The 27,516-nt window shown below is 58.7% G+C and overlaps 2 protein-coding genes across 3 annotated transcripts in view; one reads left to right on the forward strand and one right to left on the reverse strand.

The window, feature by feature from the left end:
• Window positions 1–22,793, reverse strand: part of FAM83G (family with sequence similarity 83 member G) — a 28,852-nt gene extending 6,059 nt beyond the window's left edge. The window contains exons 1-5 of one of the 2 annotated variants that reach the window (XM_043472892.1): window positions 22,515–22,793; window positions 21,464–22,062; window positions 9,101–9,268; window positions 1,932–2,056; window positions 48–1,293 (exon numbers count right to left, since the gene is read on the reverse strand). In XM_043472892.1, coding sequence (XP_043328827.1) covers window positions 48–1,293; window positions 1,932–2,056; window positions 9,101–9,268; window positions 21,464–21,970 — 2,046 coding nt within the window. In that variant the 5' untranslated portion in view covers window positions 21,971–22,062; window positions 22,515–22,793. Of the gene's footprint in view, window positions 1–47; window positions 1,294–1,931; window positions 2,057–9,100; window positions 9,269–12,427; window positions 12,507–21,463; window positions 22,063–22,514 lie in introns of those variants that run through there. The other variant, XM_043472900.1, reaches the window with a different exon arrangement.
• SLC5A10 (solute carrier family 5 member 10) overlaps window positions 1–27,516 on the forward strand; it is a 54,577-nt gene that overhangs the window by 17,350 nt on the left and 9,711 nt on the right. The gene's annotated exons all lie outside the window — the stretch shown is intronic.

Genomic DNA, 27,516 nt, shown 5'->3' on the forward strand with positions numbered 1-27,516 from the left:
TGTGGGTGCTCAGTCCTGGGGCTGGGGCTCCCAGGACCCCGACCCACCTGTGTCTCCTGGTCCACAGGGCGTGCAGCCTGCATTCTCCTCTGGGTGCCCGCCTCTTCTCTCTCCTGACCCTGGGCCCATGAGGAGCCACTCAGGGCTCCGCCGAAGGTCCCACGGGTCATGTGGGGGGCGCTCAGCTGTCGGCGGGGGGGCTGGGCCGGCCCGTTGGCTACCTGCTCCGAGTGGCGCCTCCGGAGACAGGCCGAGCGATCCGTCACCTCAAAATACTCGTCTGACACGGAGGAGGAGGCCAGTGAGGCCCGCCGGGGGCCAGGGCCGTGGTCAGAGCTGCCCGAGAGGCTGTCCTGGTCACTCAGGGTCACGTAGTCATCGTCGTCTTCCTCCTCCTCCCCGTCCAGCCCGTTGGGGACCACCTGCCCCCCACCATCGGGGTCATCCGGGGTCACAGGTAGTTGCCGCTGAAGCGTGGCATGGCCTGGGCCCGCCGTCCTGGGCAGCCCGTGGTCTGTCCCGTTGTGGGGTGATTCCTGCCCTGGAGTCTCCAGGGCCCAGCCAGCACCACCACCCTCCTGAGCGAGCACATCTGCCACTGGGACCGTCCGGGGCTTGGGCACAGGCGGCCGTGGCTGGGCGTCCCCCTGGGGGAGGCTGTTCTCGGCAGGGATGCTGTCTGGTGAGGCGCTGGACTGGAGGGTGGGGCCGGGGTCCTGGCTCTGCCTCCACAGCTGAGTCCCCGCCTGGGACGTGTCTCGGATCTTGATACGGTTCATCTGACTGGGCTGGGGGTTCCAGATGTTGGGGTCGATAATGTTGATGTATCCCAGGATGTCGCTGCCGGGCTCGGGGTCGGGCTCCACCCACGTGGGCAGGTAGTCGAACATGTTGGCCCGCTCCAGGTTGAGCAGCCCTGGGTGCACGGGCAGGGGAGGCTCGGGGAGGTCTCCCGGGCGCTCAGCAAGGGCCGCGCCCTGCACCCCCGCAGGCTTCGTAGTGTCCTGCTTCTCGGACGATGACTTGGCGATCTCGTCGGCGCTCTTGGCCTTGACCAATGCGTACTTGGGGTTGACGAGCTTCTTGGCCACGGTGCCCGAGGGCACCAGCGGGACCGAGGGGGGCAGCACAATGGGTTCAGGCTCAGGCTCCTTCTCCATGGGGATGTCCTTGAGGCTGACGCTGTGTGACATGAGGTACAGCTCCTGGAACTGCCGGTCGAACATCTCCACCACCTGGCCCGACAGCACGGAGATCACATTCCGATCCGTCCTGGCGGCCGACCACGTGAAGCTGCAACACAGGGAGGCAGCCTGGTCAGGTGTGGGGTCTCCCCTGCCCCAGTGCACCCAGAGGCCAGTGTCCATCAGACTGCAGCCACAGGAGGGTTTTGGGAGAAGGGAGCAGAGGCAGGGGCGGGCTGGAGCCCCAGGGTCAGGCCTGGCGCGGGGCCTCAGGCAGCCCCATGCACCAAGCCCTTCCTGAGGGTGCAGCCTGGACAGGGTGTGGTGTCCAGCACAGTGACTTGTGCCACCATCAGTATCTGCTCGCCCACCCTGTGTAGCCATGGGCACCCCCCACCCAGCCCCCTGCCCCTGCTTAATGGACCTAGTCGAGCTGGGCCCCGCCAGCCTCATCCTGCCCCCACCCTTGACGGCTCTTAGAGTGACCGCCCTGTGAGCCCTGCTCACACTCCACCTCCGGGCTGCTGACACCTTGAGGCTGGAACAACAGTCTGGCGGAGGAAAGCGTCACTCTGCCTGCTTCTGAGACGGGCAGGTGGCGTGCAGGCGGGCCCAGCACCACTCACACCTCAGCAGTTTGGGGACCAGTGAACCAGAATAACCGGGGTGTCATAGGCAGAATTAAGGGCAGAAACCAGCTGGGAACCGGAGCCGCCTCTCCCCCACCCACCAGAAAGCCAGAGTCACCTGTAGGAGCCACAGATGGCCCGGTCGCCGTCCACGAACATGAACTTCTGGGCCAAGGCGCCCTTGAACTTGGTGGCCGACCGCGTGAAGAACTCGGTTCCTCCACTGCTCCGCACCCTGAGATTCTGGGTTGGAGACAGGAGACGGAATTACATGACCCTGCACTGAGCACCCTACCTGGGCCTGGGGAGGGATCCAGGCGAGCGTGGACAGGAAGGATAAGACAGAGGGAGGGCCTAGAGAATGGGGTAGTGCATGTGTGGGACCTGGCCAAGGTGGGTAGGGGAGGCGGGTCCAGCCTGGGGAATGCTACTGCAGGTCTCCAGCAGGAGGGGGAGGTGGACACGTTTCAGGCAGGTCCAGCAGATGGCTGGGGGCTGTGCAGTGGGGTATGGGGCTGCCCTGAGGGACCTGGGTACTGCACTTGAACAGATCTGTGGCCTTCCCAGCATGGGTGACCACCGTGCCCACCATCCCCCCCCACCCCCATCTCCCCGTCACCACGGTGTCCCTGTTCCCTGAGCCCTGCAGGCAGGGATCCTGGCAACCTCCCCCTCTTCCCGCAGAGCCAACCCCCTGCCTGGTTCCCAGGACGGTTCAGGAAATGGCCATATCCCCCCTTGCTGGTCCAGCATGGTCAGCTCAGGAGCCGGTCAGAGAGGTCCCAAGAGACCACGGAAGGGGAGCCAAGACCCAGAGGGAGTAGAGGATCTCCCAAGCGTCAGAGGCAGACCTGGTCCAGCCCAGCCCCCTGTCAAGGCTAGATTCCTCCTGCCTTTCTCTGGGCATCAGAGCCCTCCCTCTCTGCAAGTCTGTGGATGTGCTGGGATCTGGGGACAGGCTCCCCTCCCGTCAGGAGAGCTTCCTGTTTGGAGGGAGGGGCAGGCATGAAAGCCCAGTGGTGGGGGGACCCCAAGGTGGGCAGGGCAGGCCTGGCTGAGACCTGGGGGTTGAGAGGACACCTGAGGGCACCCTGATGTGAAACCTCAGGGCAAGAGGCAGACAGGCTCAGGGGGTGCAAGCATCGCCCAGCTCACGACTGCCCTAGCTCCCACTCTGGAGGACTGAGCTCAGGAACTCCATTTCTAACACAAGCCCCAGAGAACCTGAGCCTGAAATCCTTTGTGTGCCCCAGTGACAGGGTTCTTATTACCTCCGGGGGCCCCTGTGCCCACCGGGGGTGCTGGCCTGTCACACCTTCTGCAACACCCCCATCTGTCACCCTCACATACTAAGTCATTCACTGATCCCTACCGAGGTCCCCAGCCCACAAAGGGGTGACCGTGACAACGACCCCACACTGGAGACAGGGGAGCAGATAGGTAATGACCTCGGCTGTGGGCAGCCTCCTGGGAAGGCTGGCATCCAGGCTGACGTGTGATAGATGAGGAAGTGCTGGTCAGGGTGGGCAGAGGGTGCGGCACCCCAGACTCAGGACGACAAAGGCCTGACTGAGAACCAGGAGGACTTTGGGGGAGAAGGGTGGGCTATGGAGCCTGCAGAGTGGGCCCAGCCAGATGTTGATGAAAGACCCTATGGGGCAGTAGGGAGCCAAGGAGGAACGTGAGCAGGGAACAATGGGGGGTGGGGGAGCCATCCAGGAAGAATGCATACATTCACAGGTCGCAAAGGCTGACACTGGGGGTGGGGTTCTGTGCCTGAGAGAGGTGGGCCTGAGTCTGGCTGGACGAAAGAACTGGAGGCTGTCTCCACTCCTGCCCTCGGCCCTGGGTACTCCACGTCTGTCCCTTCTGTGATGGGTCACAGACCCCTTGCCTGGGGTGCCCCAGGGTAGGACCCCCAAAGGTTGAGGGGGCAGTTTCCAGGGATGCCCGCCTGGCTGTGCGGCCCAGCTCAGAAGGCAGATAAACCTCTGCTCCCAGGCTGGCTTCCCCCACTGCTTGTCTGCACACAGCCAGCTCAGCAGGAAGCTGGCTGCGACCCAGGACAATTAGTGTCCGTGACTTTGTACCAAACATGAAACAGGCTCGGGGACCAGAAGTCTGAACAAAGCTCCTGGAGGCGGTGTGAGGCCTTCCCCTGTCACCTGTGCCTGACCGCAGCCCTGCTCCACAGCTTCTGTGGGTTCCTGGTGCAGTCAGGCCGCAGCTTCTCCTCAGCCTTCAAGGACGGCCCCCAGCCAGGACTCCCCTCCCACCAGTATCTGCCCCCACCCTCCCCAAAGCTTGTCCCATGAAGGGCTCAGAAGGTCACCGTCTACAGCTCAGAGTGACTCAATCCGTGGGGGAGGCAGGCCTCAGCTTTGCCCGATGCTCTGTGTGACTCTAAGTGACTCTCTGGCCCTCTCTGGGCCTTAGATTCCCTGACTGCGTGATGGGGGCCTGGCCAACCACTCCAGGCCTGTCCAGCCCTGGGGCCCAGCAGCAGGCAGGGGGTGGCTCCCCCCATGGCAGCGACTGGCTGTTTGGTGCTGGGTGGGGATGGGTCTGGTCCCACCCCGTGGGGCTGGGCCCAGATGAGGTAACGTCTCAGGAGCCAGGGCTCGGGTGAGCAGAGGTGGAGGATCCACAAAGCTGCGTTGTCTCCGAGCCTGGGATGTTCCCAGCAGAGCACACAGCAGGCGGGGGACACAAATGGGTTGCCCTGGCCCTGGGTGATCCCCGGATCCTTGGGAGCCTGTTTCCTGATACGTGCTGGGGCAGTGATGGCTGGGCAGAGCTTCATCCACTCCCAGGGTGCCACCACCCCAAGGGTGGATGGACGGGGCAGGGTGTGCTGGGCACAAGGGCTCCATGGAGTCTCCTGTGTACACATGGGGCTGGTGGAAGGTGGGGGGACCAGCCCAGACACCCCCTCCCTGAGCAAGTGGGTCACTCTTGAGCTCTGGTCAAACACAGCCCAGTCCTGGTGCGAAGGGAATGCAAGCTGGCCTCCCCCTACCTCAGTGTTCTCATCTGTGAAACAGGCCTGTCCACCCCCTGCTTCAGGGCTGCTGGGAAGATTGAGTGCATCGGGGGAGGGGCTAGGTGCTCAGCGGCTGCTCCCTAAACTGGAGGGGACAATGGGGGCTGTGTCATGCAGCGCGATGGGAGTAGCATCTCCCTGCTCTCTCCCTTCCACTCAAGAGAGCAGAAGGGAGGGACACAGAGGAGTGGAAAACATCTGGAACGGTGTGGACTCGGGCCCAGGGAGGCCGGGATGCTTGGCCATATGCAGCGGTCAGGTGGCTCAGGGAGCAGACTGATTTGCCCAAGGCCTCCCAGTGGACGGGGTCCAGCCCCCAGAGACTGAGGACAGCCGCACCTGCACCCTGGCAGCTCTTTCACCCTCCAGGCCCTGCTGGTACCTTCTGGGTCGGAGGAGGCATGGGGAGGTCCAGAGACCACTCGGAGCAGGCCTGACGGGTGACAGCAAGTTCAGGCCAGGTTGGGGACAGACAGCTGTGTCCTGTGTGCCTTCTTCTAAAGGGTCTGTTTTATGGGGCAGGGGGCACCAACACTCCCCCTGGCGTCCCCCAGGAATAGGGAAGCTGGGATGGGACGCACCCTTGGGGGCAGTGGACAGAGCAGGGGTGGGGCGCTTCTGGCTCCTCCCTGGGGCCAAGCCGATTGGCTTTGTGACATTCTGGGCCAGGCGGTTCTCTGTTGGGGGCTGTCCTGAGATCGCTGAGCAGCACCCCTGGCTGCCACCTGCAAGATGCAGGTACCGCAGTGCCCTCCAGGTTACAGCCAGCAAAAAGTGCCCTGAGTCCACTGCAGAGCCTGGCAGAGCCAGGCCAGGGTCCAAGAAGGCAGGTCAGGAGAAGGGGAGGCCCAAGTACCAGAAGGGGGCGGGGACCAGCCTGTCCAGGAGGAGCTGGAATCCATACATCCTCACCCGGCACCTTCCCATGGCCATCCTGCCTGGGATTCCTTTGTTCCTCAGAAATGGGTCCAGCCTTTGCCCGGGCAGCTGCTGGTTTTTCCAGTTCAGCTGCACAAAGCCAGCTAGCTTTTCCAAGCAGCCAGGCATCTCACAGCTCTGGTGCCATCCTCAGTGGTGACCTCGAGGCCTGGCTCCCTGGCCCGGGTACCCCTCAGCACCGAGTCACCCCAGATGTGCCCAGCCCTGGGGCTGGGGTCATCTTCTCAAGGCCTGTTGCCATGTGTAGCATGGGCACTTGTGCCCACGTTCCCTGGGCCTGGGAGTCAGGGCCCAGCTGAGCCGGCAGGTGCGGGTCTGGGGACAGCTGGGAGCCTCAGGCTGGGGAGGGGCTGGGGCCAACCCTCCCGCCTCCCAGGAGTGGGCTGAGTCCAAGCAATACTGCAGCTGTTTTCAGACTGTGTTGTCAGCTCAGGAGTTCGGCTGGGGGGCTTCCCTGAGAGGGAGACGTGAGGGATCACCAGCCAGACCACAGCTTAGAGGGGCGCAGGGAGCCCCATGGCACTCACACCAGAGCTGGGCCCACGGCTACCCCAGTGCCCTGCCCCCATAGGCCTACCCAGCTCTTCATGGAAGCCCTGCCAAATAAGTGACAACATTCCCAATTTTCAGACAAAAAGACTGAGGCCCAGAGACCTCAGTGTCTCTGCCCAAGGTTACAGTGCTGAGGGCAGAGCTGCGGCCCAGGCCTGGCTCCTGGTGTTGCCCCCAGATTGGCGCCCAGCACCACCGTGGTCGTGAGTATGACCCTAGCAGGGACAACCTGCACCCTGGGTCCCATGACCGGAGGGCAGGTCACTGCAGAGTTGGGCAGGGGCGGCAGGCCCGAGGGCGGGCCCTGGGATTACCGGCAAAGGAAGTGCTCCTGGGACAGGTCTGGGCCCAGCCAGCCTGCAGGCAGGGAGGCAGGCTCTCGACAAGGTGACACTGGGCCAGGGCTGGGCCCACAGGAGCCTCTGGCTACCTGCCCGGGCTGGGAGGGGGTGGACTCAGAGGTGAGAACGAGGCGGCCAGGGTCACACATTCCTTCCAGTGAAAATACCCGGTCGACCCACGGCGTCTAGCTCCCGAGTGTGTCATCCTGTGGACCCGCCACCTTCTGCAGAGCAGGGACGGGTGAGTGGGGCAGACTGGGCCATGCTCCGGGCTGGAGCCTCATTCCCAGCCTCCTGCCCTCGGCCCAGGGCCTGGGGTTTGTAACTCCTGTTGCTGCCGCAGCCATGTGCTTCCCCGTTGCTCAGAGCACCTTCAGAGCCATCATCCATCTGCTTTCACCCTCAAACCACCCAATGAGGCGTCCTGGTGGCCACGGAGCCCTGGAGGCTCAGGAAGGTGGGCCCCGCGCCAGGAGGTCAGCAGCCAGGAAGCCCGCATGGCCAAAACCAGGGTGACCCCACTGTCAGGTACAGCCTCAGTCCAGGACGCTGGGCACCAAGGGCGTGTGGCCCCATCTGCGCCGACCTCCCATCACTGGCTTTTAAGGTCAGCTCCAACTTGGTGGAACGCCTCTGGGCAAGTCACAGGCTCCCTCTGGCCTCAGTTTCTCTGAGCATCCTGGGAAGCCTGGTCTGGATGGCCTGCCCCACTTGCCCACTTCCGGGAGCTCCAGACACTTCCAGGAACCTACGTCTAGGGTTTCCCTGCTGAAAGAGCAGGGGCACTGGAGCCTCTGCACAGACTAGCCTCCTCCCCCTTTCTTCATCTGTATGTGGAGGTGGGGTACTCAGAGGGTAGACAGCTGTGATGTGTTCAGGGTCCCTGAACACACGGGGCAGGGGTGCAGCAGGAGGGGGCCGGTTGGCCTCTGAGCACGGGAGTGGGCTGGACGAGGCTCTGTGATCTGCTGCCCACAGGACAAGGCCCCTGTGGTCACCTTTCAGAAGCCACCTCCTCCACACTCTGGTCCTCCCAGCCTGAGCTGTCCGCCCCGGGAGTTGGCTCTTGGTGCTAATTACACGGCGGGCAGCACAGCGGGCCAACCCACCAGCGAGACCACATAAAAATGTCCCAACAGCCAGAGACTCGCACTGCCCGGAGAGCTCACACCCACTTGAAAGGACTCAGCTGGGACCGGGGTCACTGGACAAAGCCGACTAATTATGGGCGCTGGAGCCCAGCCCCTTGTTAAGCGGGCTGGCATTGCCCAAGGCGTTCTGACCCATCGGATGCTATGCTCAGCCAGAGGGCTCGTGCTGGCCCTGCGCCTATGCCTTGCTCACTGGCAGGGGTGACACCTGGCAGTCCCTACATCCCCGATCGGTAACGTGGAACGGCCACCCCTCCTGCCGGCTGCCGAGCGGGGGGCCTAGTAACCATATCGAGGGCCCAGGATGAGGGCTGTGACAGTATCCGCTGTCATTGGTCTATACCCTGGGGAGTGAGCTGCACACAGGTGCCAAACAATGGCTCCCTCCACCCCCAAAGTGTTCATCGCTAAGTGATGTCTGACTCTTGTGACCCCATGGACTGTAACCTGCCAGGCTCCTCTGTCCATGGGATTCTCCAAGGAAAAATACTGGAGTGGGTTGCCATTCCCTTCTCCAGGGGATCTTCCTGACCCAGGGATTGAACCCGGGTGTCCCACATTGCAGGCAAATTCTTTATGGTCTGAATCACCAGGAAGGCCCCAAGTAAGGCACCAGATGCCAGGGTGTCTGAGTAGAAGAGCCCGGCCACAGGGGCCATCGACCCCTCCATAGGACCACTGAGATCCTGGAGTCCAGAGAGGGGAGGTCACGTGCTCCAGGCCACACACAGCAAAGCAGTGCTGGGAACCCAGGCCCAACCTGAGAATTCCGCCTCCATCTCTGGTGTCACTCCCTGGAAGGCCCTTTCTATTCCACTGGCTCCTCAAGCCAGTTTCAACTCTGCAGCCTCCAAGGAAGCCCTCCCTGACCTCAACCCAAGGAAGCTTCCTCTGTTGGGTCTTAAAGACTATGGGTGGATGTGATGTGGAGACAGACTTGGGCTTAGGACTTCCTGAGTTGAAGCTCTACAGCTGGGGTGTGAGCTGCCAGAGCCGAGGGGTGAGCACCCTGTCACTGGAGGTGAGCAAGCAGACAGACAACCACTGTGGCATGGGCTGCTTTGAGACACTGGTGAAGGAGCACCTCACGTGGGCTTTGACACCTGGTGGCAGGTAGTGTCCTGTCCCCAGGGCACTGAAGCAGAGGCCACGTGACCACTTGGTGGGCGGCCCTAGACACAAAACTCTACATGCTCGGCCCCAACCCACATGGCAGGTGCTCCAAGAATTTGTCAACGAACTGAAAGACTGGCTAGCTCACCTTGAGGTGTCCCAGATGCATGCGGGCCCGCTCACACATATGTAGGAAGTACTTGACGTTGCTCTCGTCCACAATGATGTACACGGCCACCTTCCTCTTGAAGCCAGCATCCAGCAGGTCCTTGAAGATGTCCACGTCGGTGAACATGTCCATGACCACAGCAATCACCTGTGAACAGGAAGGGAGACAATCAGGCCACATAGCCAGGAGGACAGGTGCCTCCATGCCCTCCACCCTCTCCCACACCTGCCCACTCTGGCTCTGCTCCCTGCAGCCTTGGCTCTCCTGGCCCTGAGGCTGTAGGTGTAGGACCGACACTCAGGGTGCGAGATGCCTAGTGGGTGGCACAGGCTGGACTCTCTGGACAGCAGGGGATGGAGGCAGGCCCAGTCCACAGGCCTGCCTTTTCCAGAACACAAGACCGCAGAAAACCAAGCCCAGTGACTGGGAGGTGAGGAATGTGGAGGGAAGGGGAAGGTGCTGAAGAGCCCAGAGGAGCTGACTCAAGGTCCCACAGTGGGAAGGGGGCAAGTGCTGAGGTTGAAGCCCCGGCAGCCCCCCCAAACCTGGCTCAGAGCTCGGTCCTGTTTCCCGTCCTGGGCTGATTTCCCAAGGCAGGCAGGCCATGCCACGCCTTCTGCCCGCCAACCTGGGAAGCTGAGATGAGCCAGATGTGTCAGCACCAGGGAGGAAGGCGGGGGCTGCGGCCGCCCACCAGTCATCGGTCCCCGGACAGGCTCCCTCACCACCACCTCTTGTCTGGTTTGGAGAGAGTCCAGAGTATGTGTGCTCTTCCTGTCCTCTGACCACATCTGTGCCACAGCAGCAGACCTCAGCCTCGGGACTGGCTCTGGGTGGGACCAAGAGGTCAGAGTGCACCCAGCCCAGTCCAGCCGAGACACACCCAGGCCTGACGTGCAGGGGCCCTGGCAGTGCAGGGCCAGGGAGTGGGGTGGTCAGCAGGTGCCGGGCCTGGCAGGGCTCAGGGGCCAGCAGGCTCTGGCACTCAGTCTCTCTCCTTTGCCCTCCCCGCCCCACTGAGCAGCAAGGGGAACACAGCAGACCAGAGCCCAATGCTGCTGAGCCCTCCCACCCACTAAGGCCAGTGCCACGACTCCACCCTGGATCTGACAGCCCCCTGGAAGAGTCTTCCATCGAAAGGCAGGCAGGGTTGTTTGCTAGGCCGCACAGTGAGCTGGGCACAGACAGGCTCAAACCACCCAGGCCCAGGGGAGCCAGGGTTCCCCCACCCCTGCCAGGAGGGTGACCTGGCAGGTGGCCCAGGGCCTGCTGGAGACGTGCCCGCACACTCTTGTGAGCTCATGCGTCCCCTGCAGGCCCAGCAGGGCTCCTCCCGGGCCCTGGGCCCCTGCTGACGCTGGTCACACGTCTGCACCAGAGCCAGTACTTCTGGGGGCCCCTCCCAGCCCTGCCCTCTCTGAACAGACATGCAGCCTCCTCACATGGGCCCAGCCAGGGCTCCTGGGGGACCACAGCTCGCCATCTGAGTCCCTCAGGGGTGTTTCAGGCAGGGCTGGAAAGCAAACACAGTCTGTGCAGGGCTGGGAGGCCACGGGGCAGTGGCAGCACCAGCTGAGGGACATGCCTTCTGACCCCAAATAGGCTGGGGTCTTGAGAGGAAGTGAGCACCCCGTCCCTGGACGTGTGCAAAGGCCAGAGACTGCTTGAGGGGGTGGACAAGAGGACAGATGGGACACGGCATCAGAGCTGGTGGGCTCAGCACACCCTTGGGCTCCACCCGTCGAGGGTGATGGGACCCAGGGTGGGGTAGGGGGTGGCAGCAGGGACCCTCTCGCCTGGACACCCCCACCCCTACCCCACGGTGACTCCAGCCCTTCTGCAGGCACGGCCTCATGTGCCAGCCTGGGGAGGGCTCCGCTGACACGCTGCTCCCGGAGTAGGCCCAGGTCCAGGCTCTGCCAACCGTGCCAGATGGGGACGTGCCCTGGGCCCGGGCTGGGGGACATGGCCCAGCAGGACCCACCCCACATGTGCCTTCCCCATGACACCCGGGCAGGCAGGTGCCCGGTCTAGGCCGCCTGCTGTCAGGCTGGGTCTGCTGGGGCCTGCCCCTCTCTCCCCAGTGGAGCCCGTGGGGTCCCAGATATTGGGCTCAGTGCCAGGGGTCAGAGGAGGTCTTGTACAGGTGCCAGCAGCGCTGGAGAGGGGTGTTGGTGCTCGGGAGGGTGGGGTCTGAGGCTTGTCCATGGGGGCCACCACGTTTCTCAGAGGCCTGGAGACCTGAGTGCCCGTCCCTGGGACCAGAGACTCTAGATGAGAACCTGGGGCCCTGTGCCCTGCCTGAAGCGACTTCTGCCTGACAACCGGTACCTCGTCCAGTCTTTAGACATGCTGCAAGGCACGGGTCATTGCCCCCATACTACAGATGAGGACACTGAGGCACAGAGGCACTCTCTCACTTGCCTAACGACCTGCTCGGGTGGCCTGGCAGAAAGAGAGATGGAGCTCTGGACCCCAGCCTGCCACCCAGGATGGGTGAGCTGCAGCCTCTCTGGGTCTCAGTTTCCTCCTCTGTGAAATGGGGACGATGGTGGGCATGATGCCCAAGGCTGTGCCTGCAGAGCAACCCCCAAGTTCCTATGCCCGGTCTGGGTGCCCCACATAGCCTGTCCAGGCAGGCCGCAGCCTCTTGCTGTATCCACGGGTTCTGAGAGGCAGCTCTGACCACCACTGCCCCACCTCCCTCTAGCTACCAGCGTGGGGCTCCTGGCTCGCCAGGCTGACTCTCAGCCTGAGGCTTCTGGCACCCCTGCCACTGCTCGTGAGACCCCACCCCTGTGACCACAGAACCCCTTTTGGGGTAGAGGTGCACTGTGGGCAGGGAAGGGCAGGGGAGAAGGGGCAGTGGTGAGGCAACCCGGGGTCTCCACGCCGCTGGAAGACTATAGCCCAGCCTCTGAGCATCTCTCCCCAGATGCCCAGAAGCCACAGGGGCTCTGACTCCACGACCCCTCCCTTCACACCCCACATCCTCCTGACCAGGCGCCTTCCCCTCCTCCTCCACGCCGGTAATAGCTTCCCATCCTTCAAACCCTGATTCAAAGGCTACTGTGAGCAGCCCCCACGTCTGTGTTTCTGGAGAAGCCATAGCAACCCATTGAGTGGCACACCGTCTCTCCAAGGCCTGATCCTGAGACCCAGCACTGAGTGGGCAGTTTCCCTCTGTACTGGTCCTGCCTGCCCCCAACTCCAAGACCACGGAGATGCCTGCAGAGGCTTAAGGAGCCAGCAGGGGTCTCTCCCCTCAAAGTGCTCCCCAGAGGAAGGGGAGACAGTCACACCCACCTGTCCTGGAGCCCAGAGGTCACCAGAGACACGATGCATGGCAGGCAAGTCCCCAGCATTCACTGGGCACTTTCACCACCTGGAAAAGCAAGAGGTGGGTCTGGATCTCTGGGTCTGTCACTAAGGCTCAGGTGGACACAGGACCATAGCAGCGTGGGCTCTAGACTGTCCTCCCAGAGAGCTGTGTGACCTCAGGAAGAGCCTTAGTTTCCTCGTGGGGTGATGGCAGCATCCACCTGCATGGCTACTGGCAGGTGAAGTGAACCAATGTGGGCAAAGTGCCACTCAGGGTCCAGAAGCTGTGCTCAGCAGACGGAACCAACCCCAGCCCTCCAGACCCACAGCACCCTCGGGTGGACCGGCTGGAGATCACTGCCCACCATTCTGCTTCCTTTTCTGCCAACCAGAGGGCAACCCATAGGAACACTTGGGGCTTGCTGCAGACTGTCCTAAGAGTAGGCACAGTGCCTTCAAGACCTGGGATTCCACTTCCAGCCACAAGGGAATATCAGAGCCTGCACTTACCCACCTGCCTTAGCAATAAACACCAGGCAGAAAAATCTATGAAGCCGTGGCTAAAAGGCAGCACAGTAAGTGCAGGGACCCTGGGCAGAAGGGAGACAAATGAGGTCAGCTGCAGGACTGCCCCAGCCACCTCCAGGTCACAGCAGAGTCCAGGGGGCTCCTGGAGTTGAGGAGATGAAGTTTGCTCAGAGCCTGGAAACCAGGATTTTCAGGACAGAGGAGAGGAGAAGGCTGCACAGAGCAAATGCCAAAGAGTTGCCTCTTGAGGATTCAACTGGAGACTGAGCTGCACACGCCTGGGAGGAAACCACCGAGACTGGAACAGAACTGCTGGAAAGAAGCGGCTGGAACAATGGCTGGTAATCACACAGGACCAGGAGTCATTTACGTTCCCCCAGCAGAGTACAGGCTCTAAGGACCTGCAAGAGGATCCCCAGAAGGATACCACCTACATGATGGGCAAACACGCCCTGGACCCGAGACCATGAGGTTTTTCTATAAAGGCCAGATAGCAAATGTCTCAGGCTTTGCAAACCATGTGTCTCTGTCAGCTGCTTCAACTCTGAAAATAGACACAGACAACTCATAAACAAATGTATACATCTCCGTTCCATTATTTACAAAATCAGGCAGCAGGCCAGATTTGGTCCATAGTTAGCCAACTCCTACAGTAGGCTAAATCTGCTTTGGTCCTACCTAATAAAGCTAACAGCAAGCCTCAAAGTGTTACACTGTTTCCAAGAACTGCATCCCAGAACAAAGCTCCAAACTGTTTAAAGGGAAAAAAAAAAAAAAAAAAAAACCACAACTCCCGCAACATAAAATTTTCAAGTCTAGTATCCAATCAAAAATTACCAGGCATTCAAAGGAACAGGAAAACAATGAGCGTCAAGAGGAAGAAAAAAAATCGATCAAAGTGAACCCAGAATGAATACAAATGTTAAAACTGGCAGACAAAGAAGTGTGAACAGTTATAAATTCATCCTATATGCTCAAAAAGTTACTTAGAGACATAGAAGATTTTTTTAAACAAATACCAAATTGAAACTCAAGAGATGAGTTTCAGCATTTAAGATGAAAAATACAATGGATGGGACTAATAGAAGATTAGATCCTATAGAAGAAAAGATTAGTGAGCCTGAACACCTATCAGTAGAAATTATCCAAAATGACACACAGGAAAAAAAAAAAAAGACAGAACAACCAAGGCCAGAGTGTCAGTGAACGTGGATCAACTCCAAAGGTCTAGAGTACGTGTAAGTGGAGTTTCATTCAGCAGGTGCTGAGGCAGAGGGTGGGGGAGGGAGGATAGAAAAACATCTGAAATAAAAGGCCATACATTTCCACATTTGATGGAAACCACTGGACTTCCCTGGTGGCTCAGACAGTAAAGAATCTGCCTGCAGTGTAGGGACCTGGGTTCGATCCCTGGGTCTGGAAGATCCCCCAGAGAAAAAGAATGGTTACCTACTCTAGCTATTCTTGCCTGGAGAATTCCATGGACAGAGGAGCCTGGTGGGCTACAATCCACGGGGTCGCAAAGAGTTAGACACCACTGATCAACTAACACTTCCACTAGACTTTTCATTTATCCCCAAGTCCAGGAAGTTCGATGAATTCCAAGCAGAGGACACGTGAAGAAAACACACCACGACACATGACAATCACATCACTTAAAATCAGTGACAAAGAGAAAACCTTAAAAGCAGCCAAAAGGGAAAAGACCATCAGGCAGTGAGGAACAAAGCAGATGTCTCAGAATCAACGCAAACCAGAGGACATGGGGGCAACTGAATGGAGAAACCATTAACCTGGAATTTCGCACCCAGTGAAAACAGCTCTCAAAACCAAAGATGAAGTAAGGACTTTTTCAGGGACACAAGTGCTGAATTTACTCTGGTCAACCTGCACTGCGGCTGTCACCAGCCCTACACGGGTGGAGGGGCTGAGGCCTGGCGGGGGGAAGCCAAGGCTGCCCTCGCTCACTGGGGTGCGGAGCACCTGCCCCCACCTGCCCCAACCAGCAGGGCTGGGCAGACCCAGCCACTGTGCCTCAGTTTCCCACAATGCAACATGGTGTCTCTCCCCTCCCCACCCTGCTGCTAAAAGGCCCTGCAAAGCCTGGGGAGGCGGCCTCCTGGGAGCCCCAGCCTCCCCGGCAGACAGAGAGGAAGTCTCCATACAGGATGACAATGCCAGCTCAAGCCAGGGCCAGCTTGCTGACGCTCGTACCGCTGTCTCTTCCTGGCGGTGGGAGGGGGGCGGGAGGGGTGCTGTGACCGTCCCAGGGTTACACAGTTGGCTGGTGACAGAGGTCTCCTGCTCCTGGCTCCTCTCCCAGAAGGGATCCTGCATCCATTCTAGCTGTGACTCCACCCGCCGGCTCCCAGAGCCCACCCTGGATCCTAAAACAAAGCCCTGGCAATCAGCACTGCCCAGAGAGTCACTGCCTGGGCCGCCCAGCTCTGCTACACTTTACAGTGTGTGTGGGGGGGTGGGGGGTCGGGGGGGAGGCTATGGCACAGCACTTCCCTCCTCAGTCATGGGGGAGTGGACTGGAAGACCTGCGGTCCCTCCCCTCTGCCAGTCACCAGCTCTGGCACCTTCCTTCTGCACCATTAAGACAGAAGCCTCATTAAGGCCAATTAAAGGAGACTCAGGCCACCCAAACGCCAAGTGGCTACAGTGGGCCAGGGTCAGGAAGCGCATGCAGGTCCCACCCAGCCCAGTGGCATGGGCCCTGCCCTGAGTCTGATAGACATCGGCCACAGCTCAGGAATGCTGCAGAGACTAGAGGCCACAGAGCGTGGGGTCAGGTGACCAGGGCTGTGCCCGGTGGACAAGACAAGAGGACACGCCCCTCCCTCTTGCTGCCACCCCCAGGGGCCTCCAGCTTCCAGGTGCGGGATCCAGACTGAGGCCGGCACAAGCTGCGGGTTTTCAAACCGGAGAATCTCAAGTTCATCAATTTGAGACATGTAAGAGCTCAGCTTCTCCAGGATCTACGAGCAACAGACACGGTGGGGTCGTGGAGCATCTTAAGGGGGCCTAGAAAGGACTTTCCCGGGGTCACAGAGCCAGTCCCACAGGGCAAGGCTTCTGAGCCACTGGAGGCCCGTGTCCTCTCTGCTGTGTTCCATCAACCCCTGCTTGAACTCCTCCAGGATGGGGGTTGGGGGGCTCACCACTTCTCAAGCCAGACCACCCTCAGGGAAAGGCCATCAGGACAGGGCTGAGGGAAGAGACCTGGCATTTACTGAATCCGTGCCAGACACCACGCTTTTCCCATGGAAATCTCACAGCCCCTTTGGGCCAGGTGCTGGCATCACATGGCGCTGAGCAGGAAGGGACAGAGGATCAGAGAGGTGGAGCGGTTACCTCAGGTAGTGTGGCCCGACAGCAGAGCTGGGCTCAAGCATGGGTACCCCGATACCGAAGACTGTCTTCCCACCGCCCCATGTGGCATTTAATCTGGGGGAATCACCCGGACCTCACAAAGGAGGCTGGTGCAGCCCACCAGCCAGAGCCTGCCAGGACGAGGGAGGTGTGGCCCCAGTAGGGGGCAGTCCAGCCCTGCACTGAGCATCCTCATGGATATGACTGCCTTATTAAGACCAGTGCCCAATCCCTATCTTACAAACAAAGAACCTAAGGCCCAAGTCATTCAGCAAGGGGGCCTCTGAGAGGCCTGACCCAGCCCACATCTGAGGGCCCAGGGGAAGGACCCTTGGCTGCAGGGCAAGCCTGCTGGACCCCCAAGACCAGAAGCTCAGTCCTGCCATTCACGGCCCTGGTGTGTTGGACTTAACAGGTGGTTCAGTGGCTAAGATTCAGCCCTCCCAGTGCAGGGTGCCTGGGCTCAATCCCTGGTCAGAGAACTGGATCCCCACATGCCACATGCCCCAACTAAGAGTTCACATGCCACAACTAGGAAAAACAAAAATCCTGGTGGAGCTTCAGCAAGCCCTGGCCCCTCTGAACCTCAGCTGTCATCACCTGCGACCTGGGAGTGATGACAGGCGCTGGCTCCCAGGGTCGTGGAGGGAGGGCAGGGGCGGCCAGTGTGGGCCGACCTGCCCAGGCACTCTGGAGCCTGGCGTGCACCCAGCCCAGAGGTGCCAGCCCTCCTTCCTGGCAGAGTTGCTCCTCACTCTCCTCAACCTCAATTAAGACACAAATGCTGCTGGGTAGGAACCTTTGGAGAAGACAGGAGCCAACACCTGGGATTATATTATCAGATGGTTCCCCACCTGGGGCTCTGGGCTGGGAAGTGCTCCCCAGACCCACTGCGTGAGGCTGGCTGGTGCTGCCCCTGGAAGCAGCCAACTGGGCCACCCCGAGGCCTCTCAGGGTGTCAGGGCTGTGAGGGTACCACCTCGTTTGGGGACAGCGAGAGTCCCTTCCTGGTCCTCAGGGGCCTTGGCTCCCCGTCACTTTGTGTTCACCAGGCCTTGGGGCAGTCAGACTTCTGCTCCTGCGGGAACCCAGAGTCTAGGAGCCTCGTGAAAATACTTTTACTGCCCTGAGTCAAGCTGAGGGCCTGCAGTGAGGCTCCACGGCTCTCATGAGGGGCAGGGCTCAGAAAGAATAGCCAAGACACTGCTCCTCCAGGGAAAAGGGGGCTTAGAGCCCCCAGAGCTAGGTCCTAGGAGGGCTCCTCCAATGTTGGCTGGGTGACAGGTCATTTGCCCTCTGCGAGCCCCTCATCTGCACAGAGGGGACCACACCTATGCTGTGGAGCTGGGAGGATCCAGGCAGGCAAAGTGCCCGCTCAGCACCTGGGGTACAGCTGGCATTTAATAAATGCCTCATTAAGCTCTTTTATTCTCCTGGAGCCAAGCTGTGAGCCAGGATGGCAGCGTGGGAAGGCAGGGGCCAGACAGAAAAGATGTGGGGTCACTCGGGCACCATGGAACATGGTTCCAATCCCTTCCTGCTGTGTGACCCCAAGCAAGAAACTTAACATCTCTGGGTCTGGCCCCGGCCTGGCGGGCATGAGATCTGGTTTCGGGTCTAGGCTTCACCCCTTACTCTCTTTTGTGCCTCCCCCATATTCCTCACCCACACATGATCCAGCCCTGCCCTCGGGGCCCCTGGTGAAGAAGTCCTGTGGGGGGGGGGGCATCCCTGAATGAACAACCTGCTAGAGCATCTCCCCTTTTGCTGGCCAAGGCAGGCCCTCCCCAGCCCCAGCCCGACCCAGCCCGGCCTCACCCGTTTTGCAGAGGCTGCAGCCGCCCAGGCGTGATGATACAGGCGTGATGCTACAGGCCCGGCCTCTGGTATGCAGTTAGAACCCCATGGCAGGTTTTTCCCCAGATAAATCCCTGGCTCCCAGGGGCTGGGAGAAGGGCAGGCAGATGACCCTCCACCTCTGGGGCCTGCTTAGGGCCACCTGCCAGTGGAGTCAGACCCTGGACCCACTAGTCTTTGTACCAGAGGAGGGCAGAGTGGGAGAGATCTTTAAAAGGCCCCAGTGCCTTGCCCATTTCACAGATGGCTTGACCAGGGCTTGTGCTGGGTCACAGGCGGTGAAGGAAGAGCCGGGACCTGACCAAGTACTTGTGGCTCCTGTGCTGTGGCCCATTAGTTCCACGCTCATCTCTTGGGGAAAGGAGAGGACTCAGTGCTGGCCCTGATGGGAACACGGCCGCTCCCGGCGAGACAGGCTGAGTGTATGCTGTGTCACTTCCCTGCCCCGGGGTCGGCCCGCTGTGCTGACGACAGTCTGGGCTGAGGAGGCGGTGGGCTGGGCTGTCCTGACTCAGCGCCACCAGCCTCAGCCCAGGCGCCCAGGTGGGCAGGGGGCCAGCATTTTGTCCAGGCAGCTGGACCGTGGGGTCTCCATCCCAGATGGGGAGAGGGGTCGTTCTCCCTGCACTGGAGCTGGGGCAAGAGGAGGATTCAGGGGTGAAGGAAAGAGAGGTGATTCATGGGGAGAGAGAAGGCGGGTCAGGCTCCTGGCGGCCAGGCAGGCGGCCCAGGCAAAGCGCCCTGTCAGCACCCGTCAGCACCCGCCGGCGTCACGGCCCTGCCCTGCGAGCCAGGAGGCGGCAGAGCAGGGAGCCGGGAGGGTCCCAGGCAGCTTGGATGAGCGGCCCCTCCCTGCTCTGCCTGTCACTGTGTCTTCCAAGGCCAGGGCAGGACAGGCAGGGGACCTGTCTAGAGTCTGAGGACAACACCAGTCTGGTCCCTTTCCCAACTCTCCACCCGAGAGCTAGCCAGGTGACCTTGGCAGGGACTAACCTGCTGGGCCTCAGTGACTACATCTGGAAAATGGAGCAGATAACACTACACGAGACTATAAAGTGCCTGGCACCCGGTAAACAGCAGCTCTGGTTATCAGGGCCATCCCCTCCACCCCCCACACACTATGTTGGCTGCGGGTCCTGGGGTGGACGTGGCAGGGAAGACACGGGCTGGAAAGCAGGAGCAAGGCTCCCCATCAGGTGTGAACAAATCCCCCGTCCTCTGTGTCTTGGTGTCCCTGGCCAAAAGAGGAGGCGCTTGGCCTCTGAGGCCCCTCCTGTTGAGCCCATGCCGAATGAGCATGGTCAGTGAGCCCCTACCCTGGGAGGGATGAAAGCAGGGCCAATGCCCACCTGCTGGGGGCTGCAGGACAGCACCGACTGGGACCACACAGACCAGGGTGCAGGCCTGGGCGGGACTTTCTCCTGGCTCTGTCCCTTTATACAGGTGATGCTGATAAGCCTGGAGGGTTTTGTGGGGAACAAAGTTACAGGGGGCATGGGGCTGCATGGGATGGCTGGGTCTCAGCCCCAGACACAGAGACGAGAGAGGAGGGAGGAGGCCCTGGTGCTCAGCTTGGCCCCAGGCTCCCCTGTCTGGACCTGGCCATCTGTCTTTCCATCTTGGGGAGATAAAACTTTCCAGCTGTTCCCGAGCAGTCTGGGATCTGGGATTCACCTCTTTCCTACTTCTGGTGGGGAGGAGAGGCGCCCCAGCACAGCAGGTCAAGCCCCCTCTACCAGGGTCTCAATTTCTCCATTTTTAAAAAGGGGGTGGAGGCTGGGTAATGGGATCCAACAGGCACTCCTAGGGGACTGGGTTCCATGACCTCAAGCCTGGCACCCATGCCAGCAGCACCCCCCTCTGCCATAGCAGGTTATTCAGCCTGAAAACTGTGATGGTCCCTCCACCCCACCTCTTCCTCACTCCAACATCCAACTCCATCCTCATGGCTTTCATCCCCGCCACCTCCATTTCACAGAGCAGAAACCCAAAGCCCCAAAGCTGCCTGGGATCAGGCCAAGAGCCAGGCCTCCCAACACAGGTTATCCAACCCCGCCAGCCGCTTCGGGAAACAGGGACTCCACCTTTCTGGAAACTTAAGCCATGGCCATCTTGTCAGTGCCTGACCCACTTCTGGTCTCTCTGCCCAAGAGCTCCCCTGGGCCCTATCAGGCAGGATGATCCCCAAGGCCACTGTCTGGGTTTTGAGCAGGCCCAGAATAGTGAAGGGGTTCGACTCAGCTAGAAATACCTTGCCCCGCCAGGCCAAGGCCAGAACAGCCACTGCTGACCACTCACTCCTCTCTACTGAGTCCAGAGCTGGCTTCTGAATCCTCAACACTGCTCGCGAGGCAGGCTTTATCAGTCATCTCAGAATGTGTCTTGAAACCACGGAAGCAAGAGAATGCCCTGCTTGTGGTCACGGCTATCCAGGAAGGGCCTGGCTGGCTGCCAGCGGAGAGACCCCTTCTCAGAAGCTATGTCAGTGGGTCAGCTGAATGGATAGCCACAGCAGGACAAGGCACAGCTCGGCAGGGGTCGCTCTGCGGGAGGTCCAGACAACGCCTGAGGTCCCTTCAATCCAGGCTGACAACCCTCACTGGGACTTGCTCTGCTTCCACCCCCAGGAACACACCATCGCCAGTCCCCACCTCCTACCCTGGGAAGGTTCTGCCACTGCAAAGCTCACGAAGAGGCTCAGAGAGGGAGAGCTACTTGCTCTCAGTCACCCAGCACAGCAAGGAAAAAGGCACAGTTGAACTTGGATCTCCAGGCCAGCCTCAGCCAGACTCAGGCTATTTCTCAGTCTCCATGCCTACCCCAGGCCCCAGACTGTCTCCACCATCCACAAAAGCAACACCAGAGGGCTCAGGGGCACGTGTGCGTAGGAACCTCCTGCTTCTCAGAGCCATCCCTGGGGACAGTGAGTGAAAGCCCAGTGATCCTTCCTGCCCCACCCCGTCCAAGCACCTTCTTCTGGGGAACCTGCTCGCCAAGTCTGGGGAAGTCAGAAACACCCCCCAACGATGCACAAAGTTCCTTTGAGATGGGGCAACCTGCTGTCAGCGGCCAGGGGACCCAGATGCCCTATCGCTCTGCAGAGAAACCGAGGATCCGGGCGAAGGCAGGAGGGAGGTAGCCCAACAGGCAGCCGAGAGCCCGGGCTGGGCTGAGTGCGCGCGTGTGGGCGCCTGAGACACCGGGACAGGTCAGGCCTGCCCGGCTGCGTCTTTTGGCGACTCCGGCCAGCCGGCTCACCTTCTGGGCCTGGCTGATCATCTTGCGCACCACCTCCTTGATGTGGGCCTGCCCGTCGATGGGGGGCTGCATGTAGACGCTGGCCCGGGTCACGCCGCGGTAGGCGATGGTGTCAGGCCAGCCCAGGTCTAGCTGTGGGATGGAGCGGTCCGACTTCTGGGGCCAATACTCCAGCGAGGGCAGCGGTTCGGCCTCGGTGGGGGTGGCCCCGGCCGCGCTGGCCGCCTCACCATCGTCCGGCCCGCGGGGCTGCGCGCCGGCGCGGGGGTCCTCAGAGCCGGGGTCGTACACCTCGATGGTCTCCAAGATGCGCCGCAGCTCCAGCTCTGAGAGGAAGTCGCGGATGTTCTCGCGCTTCAGCACCTCGTAGAAGGCGTCGCGGCCGCGGGCCGCCAGCGCCTCGAGCGCCAGCCGCTGCTCCTCGCTGTAGAAGAACTCGGGCTTGGCTTCGCTGGAGCGCCAGTTGACGTGGCTGTCGTCCAGGCACTGCACCTGCGAGAAGGCCATGGCGGCCGCGAGCTCCGCAGCTCCGGGCCGTCTCCGGCTGGGCGCTGAGCGCTCTGGGGCCTCCGGCCGCCGCCGCTCCTCTGCCCCGGGACCTGCAGGAGGGGCGGGCCGGCAGGGTCGGGTCAGAGTGCAGGCGGGGCCGGGGAGGGGCTGCCGCGCGGAGGAGGGGCGGGCGGGGGGCGGGGGCGCAAGCCTCCCGTCCGAGTGCCGGTACCTGCGGGGGGCGGGGGCCCTCCTCCCGGAGGATCTTTGTAGCTGCCAGAGGTCCTGGCGACTTCTGGGAGGAACTAGGGCCGGCAAGGGACTCCCCAGAAGTTCCCAAGAAGGAGGGTTCAGAGTCTGCTCTCCGACGACCTCTGGCCCTGCTCGGCGGCGCCCCGCATCCCCAGGGCTTCCGGGGTGGGAAGGGGCCCCCAAAGCTCCCAGCGCCGCGATCGGCAACCCTAGGGGTCTGCGCGGAGGAGGTTCGGGGCGGCGCGTGAGCGGACGGGTCTCCCGGGGGCCGAGAGTCGGGGGTCGGGGGCGCGGGCCGGGGTTCGCTTACCGGGCGCGCGGGCGGCGCGGGCGCTGGCGGCGGTGACTAAGTGCGGCCCCGCCCACCCCGCTGCCGCCACCTGCGGTCACGTGCGGCCGGGGGCGGGGCCGGAAACATTCACCCCACCCCGGACGGACCGACGTCTGGCGGGTGTGCGCGCGTCTCTTCCTCCGCCACCAGCCCTAGGTGGTCGAATTCTCAACCGCTCAAAATCCAAGCGCTTCTGGGCCATTGCAGCCCAGAGAGGGACAGTGTTCTCCTGAGGACACACAGCAAGGCGATAGCCTTGACACACCCCGCCCCCACACTGCTGGTAATCCTGGTCCAACCCAATCGTGTCCAGTTTCCCAGGTGGGACAGAAAGCATGCACAGATGCTCACCCGCTGTGGAAGTAGAGTTGGGGTGCTGGGCTGGGAGCCTCCGAGGCAGGGGCGGGGCCGCTCTGACCCAGCCTCAGGGGCCCTCACAGAGCCTGGTGTGGACAGGGCAGGCACCCAGTTCTAAGTCCCAGCCCCGGCTCCCTGCTGAGAACAACCCCCCACCCCATCCCACCCCCACCCCCCAGGACTGGTCCTGAATGATGAGCCACGCCCCAGGCCCTGGGGCGAGGAGGGCCCGAGAGGGCAGCTGTGGGCTGGGGTCAGGCCCAGCTATCTGCCCTGCGTCCCTGGAGCTTGGGACCCCAATGACGGGGGTGTGTGGGGACCACATCTGAAAGCAGGCTGCCAGCGTGGGGACAGCAAAGCCCATTAAACCTCGCCAACCACAACCCCCACCCGGTCGCGTGCCGCAACCAGTCAGCCAGGCACCTGGCCCAGCCTTCCCACTCCCTCCCAGCCTTGCATGGGCTGTTTGTGCTCCCCTGGACTTGGGGCCCTGGGGACACTGCTCTGTGCTGCGGAGGGTTGGCTGTTGACATCTATAGGCCTGGGCCCTAGAAAACCTGCCCCAGGACCGTCTCCACCACCCATCTGCCTGTCAGGCCATCTCCCCTGGGTCTTCTGCCCTCAGCAGTGATGCTGCCTCCCAGCCCAGTGTCTCTGTGGTCCCATCACTGGGTTCTGCCCTCTGCTCTGGCCTGGGGGCTTCACATTGTGTCTGAACATGGTGCCCCTTCAGGTGCCCCCAGCACCTCCCAGGTAGGTGCACACACACCTACCTCCCCACCCCCACCCCACACAGTCAGATATGGGAGGGAGGCGGCCCCAGGGGTGAGCCCAGCACTGGGAGCCCTGAAGCCTGGCTAATGGCCACTGGGGACCCCAGACAAGACTGTCTCTGGGGCTCGGCATCTCCTTTTGTTCTTTCCCTGCTTGGAGGCCCTGGGCTCATGAAGGGAGTCCTGGCTCTCAGGGCTGAAGGGCCTCCAGCCCTCCAGTTACCTGCCCACAATTTTAGAATCACAGGAAGCTGTTGAAAAGCCAGCAGAGAGCTTGCAGGCACTCTTCACCCAGTCTCCCTCAGTGGTGGCATCTTGTATAACCACAGTGCAATAACCACAGCCAGAAAGCTGGTTCAGATTTCACCAGCTTACATGTGCTTGTTTATGTGCATGTGTGTACAACCTCATCACATACGTAGGGTTGCATAACCACTGTCACAATCTAGTTGGAGAACTGTCCCCTTGCAGTCAAACTATCTCCACCCTAACTCTGGCCACCACTGATCCATTCTCCTCTAGGGATTCATTCCAGTCAGCATATATCGGTAGATCATTCCTTTCTGTTGCTGACTGGTACTCCATGGTATGCTAGTCTTTATTTCTATGAGTTTGGCATTCTTAGCCTCCACATATAAGGGATATCATATGGTATTTATCTTTGTCTGGCTTGTTTTACTCAGAGTAAAACCCTTGAGGTCCATCCACATTGTTACAAATGGCAGGATGTCTTTCCTTCTCATGACTGAATAATATTTTCTTTTCCAATATTTATTTTATTTATTTATTTGATTGTACTGGGCCTTGGTTGCAGCACATGGGATCTAGTTCCCTGACCAGGGATGGAACCCACACCCCCTGCATTGGAAATATGGAGTCTTAGCCACTGGGCCACCAGGGAAGTCCCTGAATGATATTTTCATATATATTTATATGAGTGTCACATTTTTATCCATTCATTGAAAGTAGTTAAGGACACTTAAAATTGTTTCCATATCTTGGCTATTGTAAACAATGCTGCAATGAATAGGAGTGCAAATGTCTCTTCAAGGTGGTGATTTCGTTTCCTTAAAGTATGTGCCTAGTTGTGGGACTGCTGAATCATATGGTAGTTCTGTTAATAATTTTTTAAGGAACCTCCATGTTGTTTCCATAGTGGCTGCACCAATTTACATTCCCACCAAGAGTGTACAAATGTTTCCTTTTCTTCACATCCTGGACAGCTCTTGTTGTCTCTCGTGTTTTTATAATAGCCCTTCTTGCAGGTGTGAGGTGATAGCTTATTGTGGTTTTGATTTGCATTCCCCTGATGATTAGTGATGTTGTACAGGTACTTTACACATACCTGTTGGCCATTTGTTTCCTGTCTGTTTAGTTCCTCTGCCCATCTTTAAAGCAAATTTTGGGGATTTGTTTGTGGGTTTTAGTCTTAGATACTGAGTGCATGAATTCTTTACAAATTTTGGATATTAGCTCCTTATCAAATACACAATTTGCAAATATTTTCTCCTCAAGATACCTTTTCATTTTGTTGATTGTGTTCTTTGATGTGCAAAAGTTTTTCAGTTTGATGTAGTCCCAGTTGTTTTATTTGTTTTTGTTTTTCACTTTTTTTTGCCTTTGTTTTTGGTGTCAAATCCAAAAAGTCATGGCCAAGACTGATGTCAAAGAGCTACCACCTATGTTTTCTTCTAGGAGTTTTATGGCACCTGGTCTTCATTCAAATCTTTAAGCCACTTTAAATTGATTTCTGCATGTGGTGTGAGACAGGAGTCCAGTTTCATTCTTTTGCATGTCACTGTCCGGTTTTCCCAATACTATTTATTGCAAAAACTATCCTTTCCCCATTGCATATCCTTGACTCCTTTGTCGTAAACCAATTGACCGTGTATGTGAGAAGATCTGCCTGCAAATCTGGAGACCTGGGTTCAATCCCTGAGTCAAGAAAAGTCCTTGGAGAAAGGAATGACTACCCACTCCAGTATTCTTGCTTAGAAGATTCTATGGGCAGAGGAGCCTGGTGGGCTGCGGTCCATGGGGTCACAGAGTTGGACATGACTGAGTGACTAACAGTTTCACTTTCGTTTTGCTTTTGGTCTCTATTCTGTTCCATGGATCTATGTGTCTGTTTGGTACCAGTACCACACTGTTTTGTTTACTACAGCTTTATGATTTGGTTTGAAATCAGGGCCTGTGATGCCTCCAACATTGTTTTCCTTTCTTAAAAAAATTCCATTGGCTACTCAGGATCTTTTATTGGTGCCATCCAAATATTTTAGGATGGTTTTTAATATCTTTGTGAAAAATATCATTGGAATTTTGATAGGGATTGAATTGGATCTATGGATCACTGTGGGTAGTATGGATAGTTTAACACTGTTAATTCTTCTCATCTGTGAGCATGGAATATCTTTTCATTTTTTGGTGCATCTTCTTCAGTTTCTTTCAGTGTCTTATAGTTTCCAGTGTACAGATCTTTCATCTCCTTGGTTAAATTTATTCCTAGGTATCTTATTTTTTTATGCTATTGTAAACTTTTTATGTATTGTAAACAGCATATTTACAATACATAAATGAATAGCAACTTTTTATATGTGTATGTATATATATGTATTTTATATATATATATATATGTTGTAAATAGCATTAAAAAAGAATAAGATTGTTTTCTGAATTTCTCTTTCTGACAGTTCACACTTAGCATAGAGAAACAACTGATTCTGAGTATGGATCTTGTTTCCTGTGACTTTATTGAATTTGTTTCTGTAGCTTTTCTTTTCATCCTTTTCACTGATGATGTTTTACACAAAGCAAAAGCTTTAGTGTTTTTTGTTTGTTTGTTTGTTTTTCTTCTTTTTGGTTTTATTTTGTTTGTTTGGGGTTTTTTTGGTCACACTGTGCAGTTTGTGGAATTTAGTTCCCCCACTAGGGACTGAACCCAGGCCCTCAGCAGTGAGGACTCAGAGTCTTAATCATTGGACCTCGAGGGAAATCCCCAAAGCTTTAGTTTTGCTGAGCTCTATTTTGTCAATTTTTCATTTTATGGATTATGCTTTTGATGTTAAGTCTAAAAACTCTTCATTTTGCTCTAGGTTCTGATGATATTCTCCTATTTTTTTTCCTTGAAGTTTGGTAATTTACACTTAAATCTGTGGTCTATTTTGAGTTAATATTTGTGTGAGGTGTGAAGTTTAGGTTGAGTCATTGGCTGTGGATGTCCCTAGAAGGGCTTTACCGAGGAGGAAACAGCCCGAGAACAATTTCCCAGGACCACACAGTACCGGAGGCTTCCCAGGTGGCTCAGTGGTAAAGAACCCGCCTGCCAATGCAAGAGCTGTAAGAGACATGGGTTCGATCCCTGGGTCGGGAAGATCCCCTGGAGGAGGGCATGGCAACCCACTTTGGTATTCTTGCCTAGATAATCACATGGAGAGAAAAGTCTGGTGGGCTACAGTCCATGGGGTCACAATGAGTTGGGAACGACTGAACCGACTGAGCATGCACACAGTATGGGTTTGGGAGAACTGGACCCAAACGCAGGTCTGTGTGCTTTTCTTTTCTCCCGCTTCCTCCTGCAACATCAGTGTCTAGACTGGCTCCCAGGGATGAGCCAGGCTGGCCTGGGAGTGGGGAGCACCCTGTTTACTCCCCGGGGTGGTGTGTCTAGTGACCAGCTTAGAAGAGAGTCATTCAGTCAGTCAGCAGACACAGGCACAACCCGCCATGCATGGGCTTATGCTGTGCACGCCTGGGGCCCAGGATCCCCCAGGGGCTCCTGCGGTATCGTCTGTGGAGAGGCAGGAAGGCACGCGTGGAGGGTGATGCCTCAGAGCCGAGAGGAGTCAGGAGGA

Source organism: Cervus canadensis, chromosome 1 (genome assembly GCF_019320065.1).
Source record: "Cervus canadensis isolate Bull #8, Minnesota chromosome 1, ASM1932006v1, whole genome shotgun sequence".
Classification (NCBI taxonomy): domain Eukaryota; kingdom Metazoa; phylum Chordata; class Mammalia; order Artiodactyla; family Cervidae; genus Cervus; species Cervus canadensis.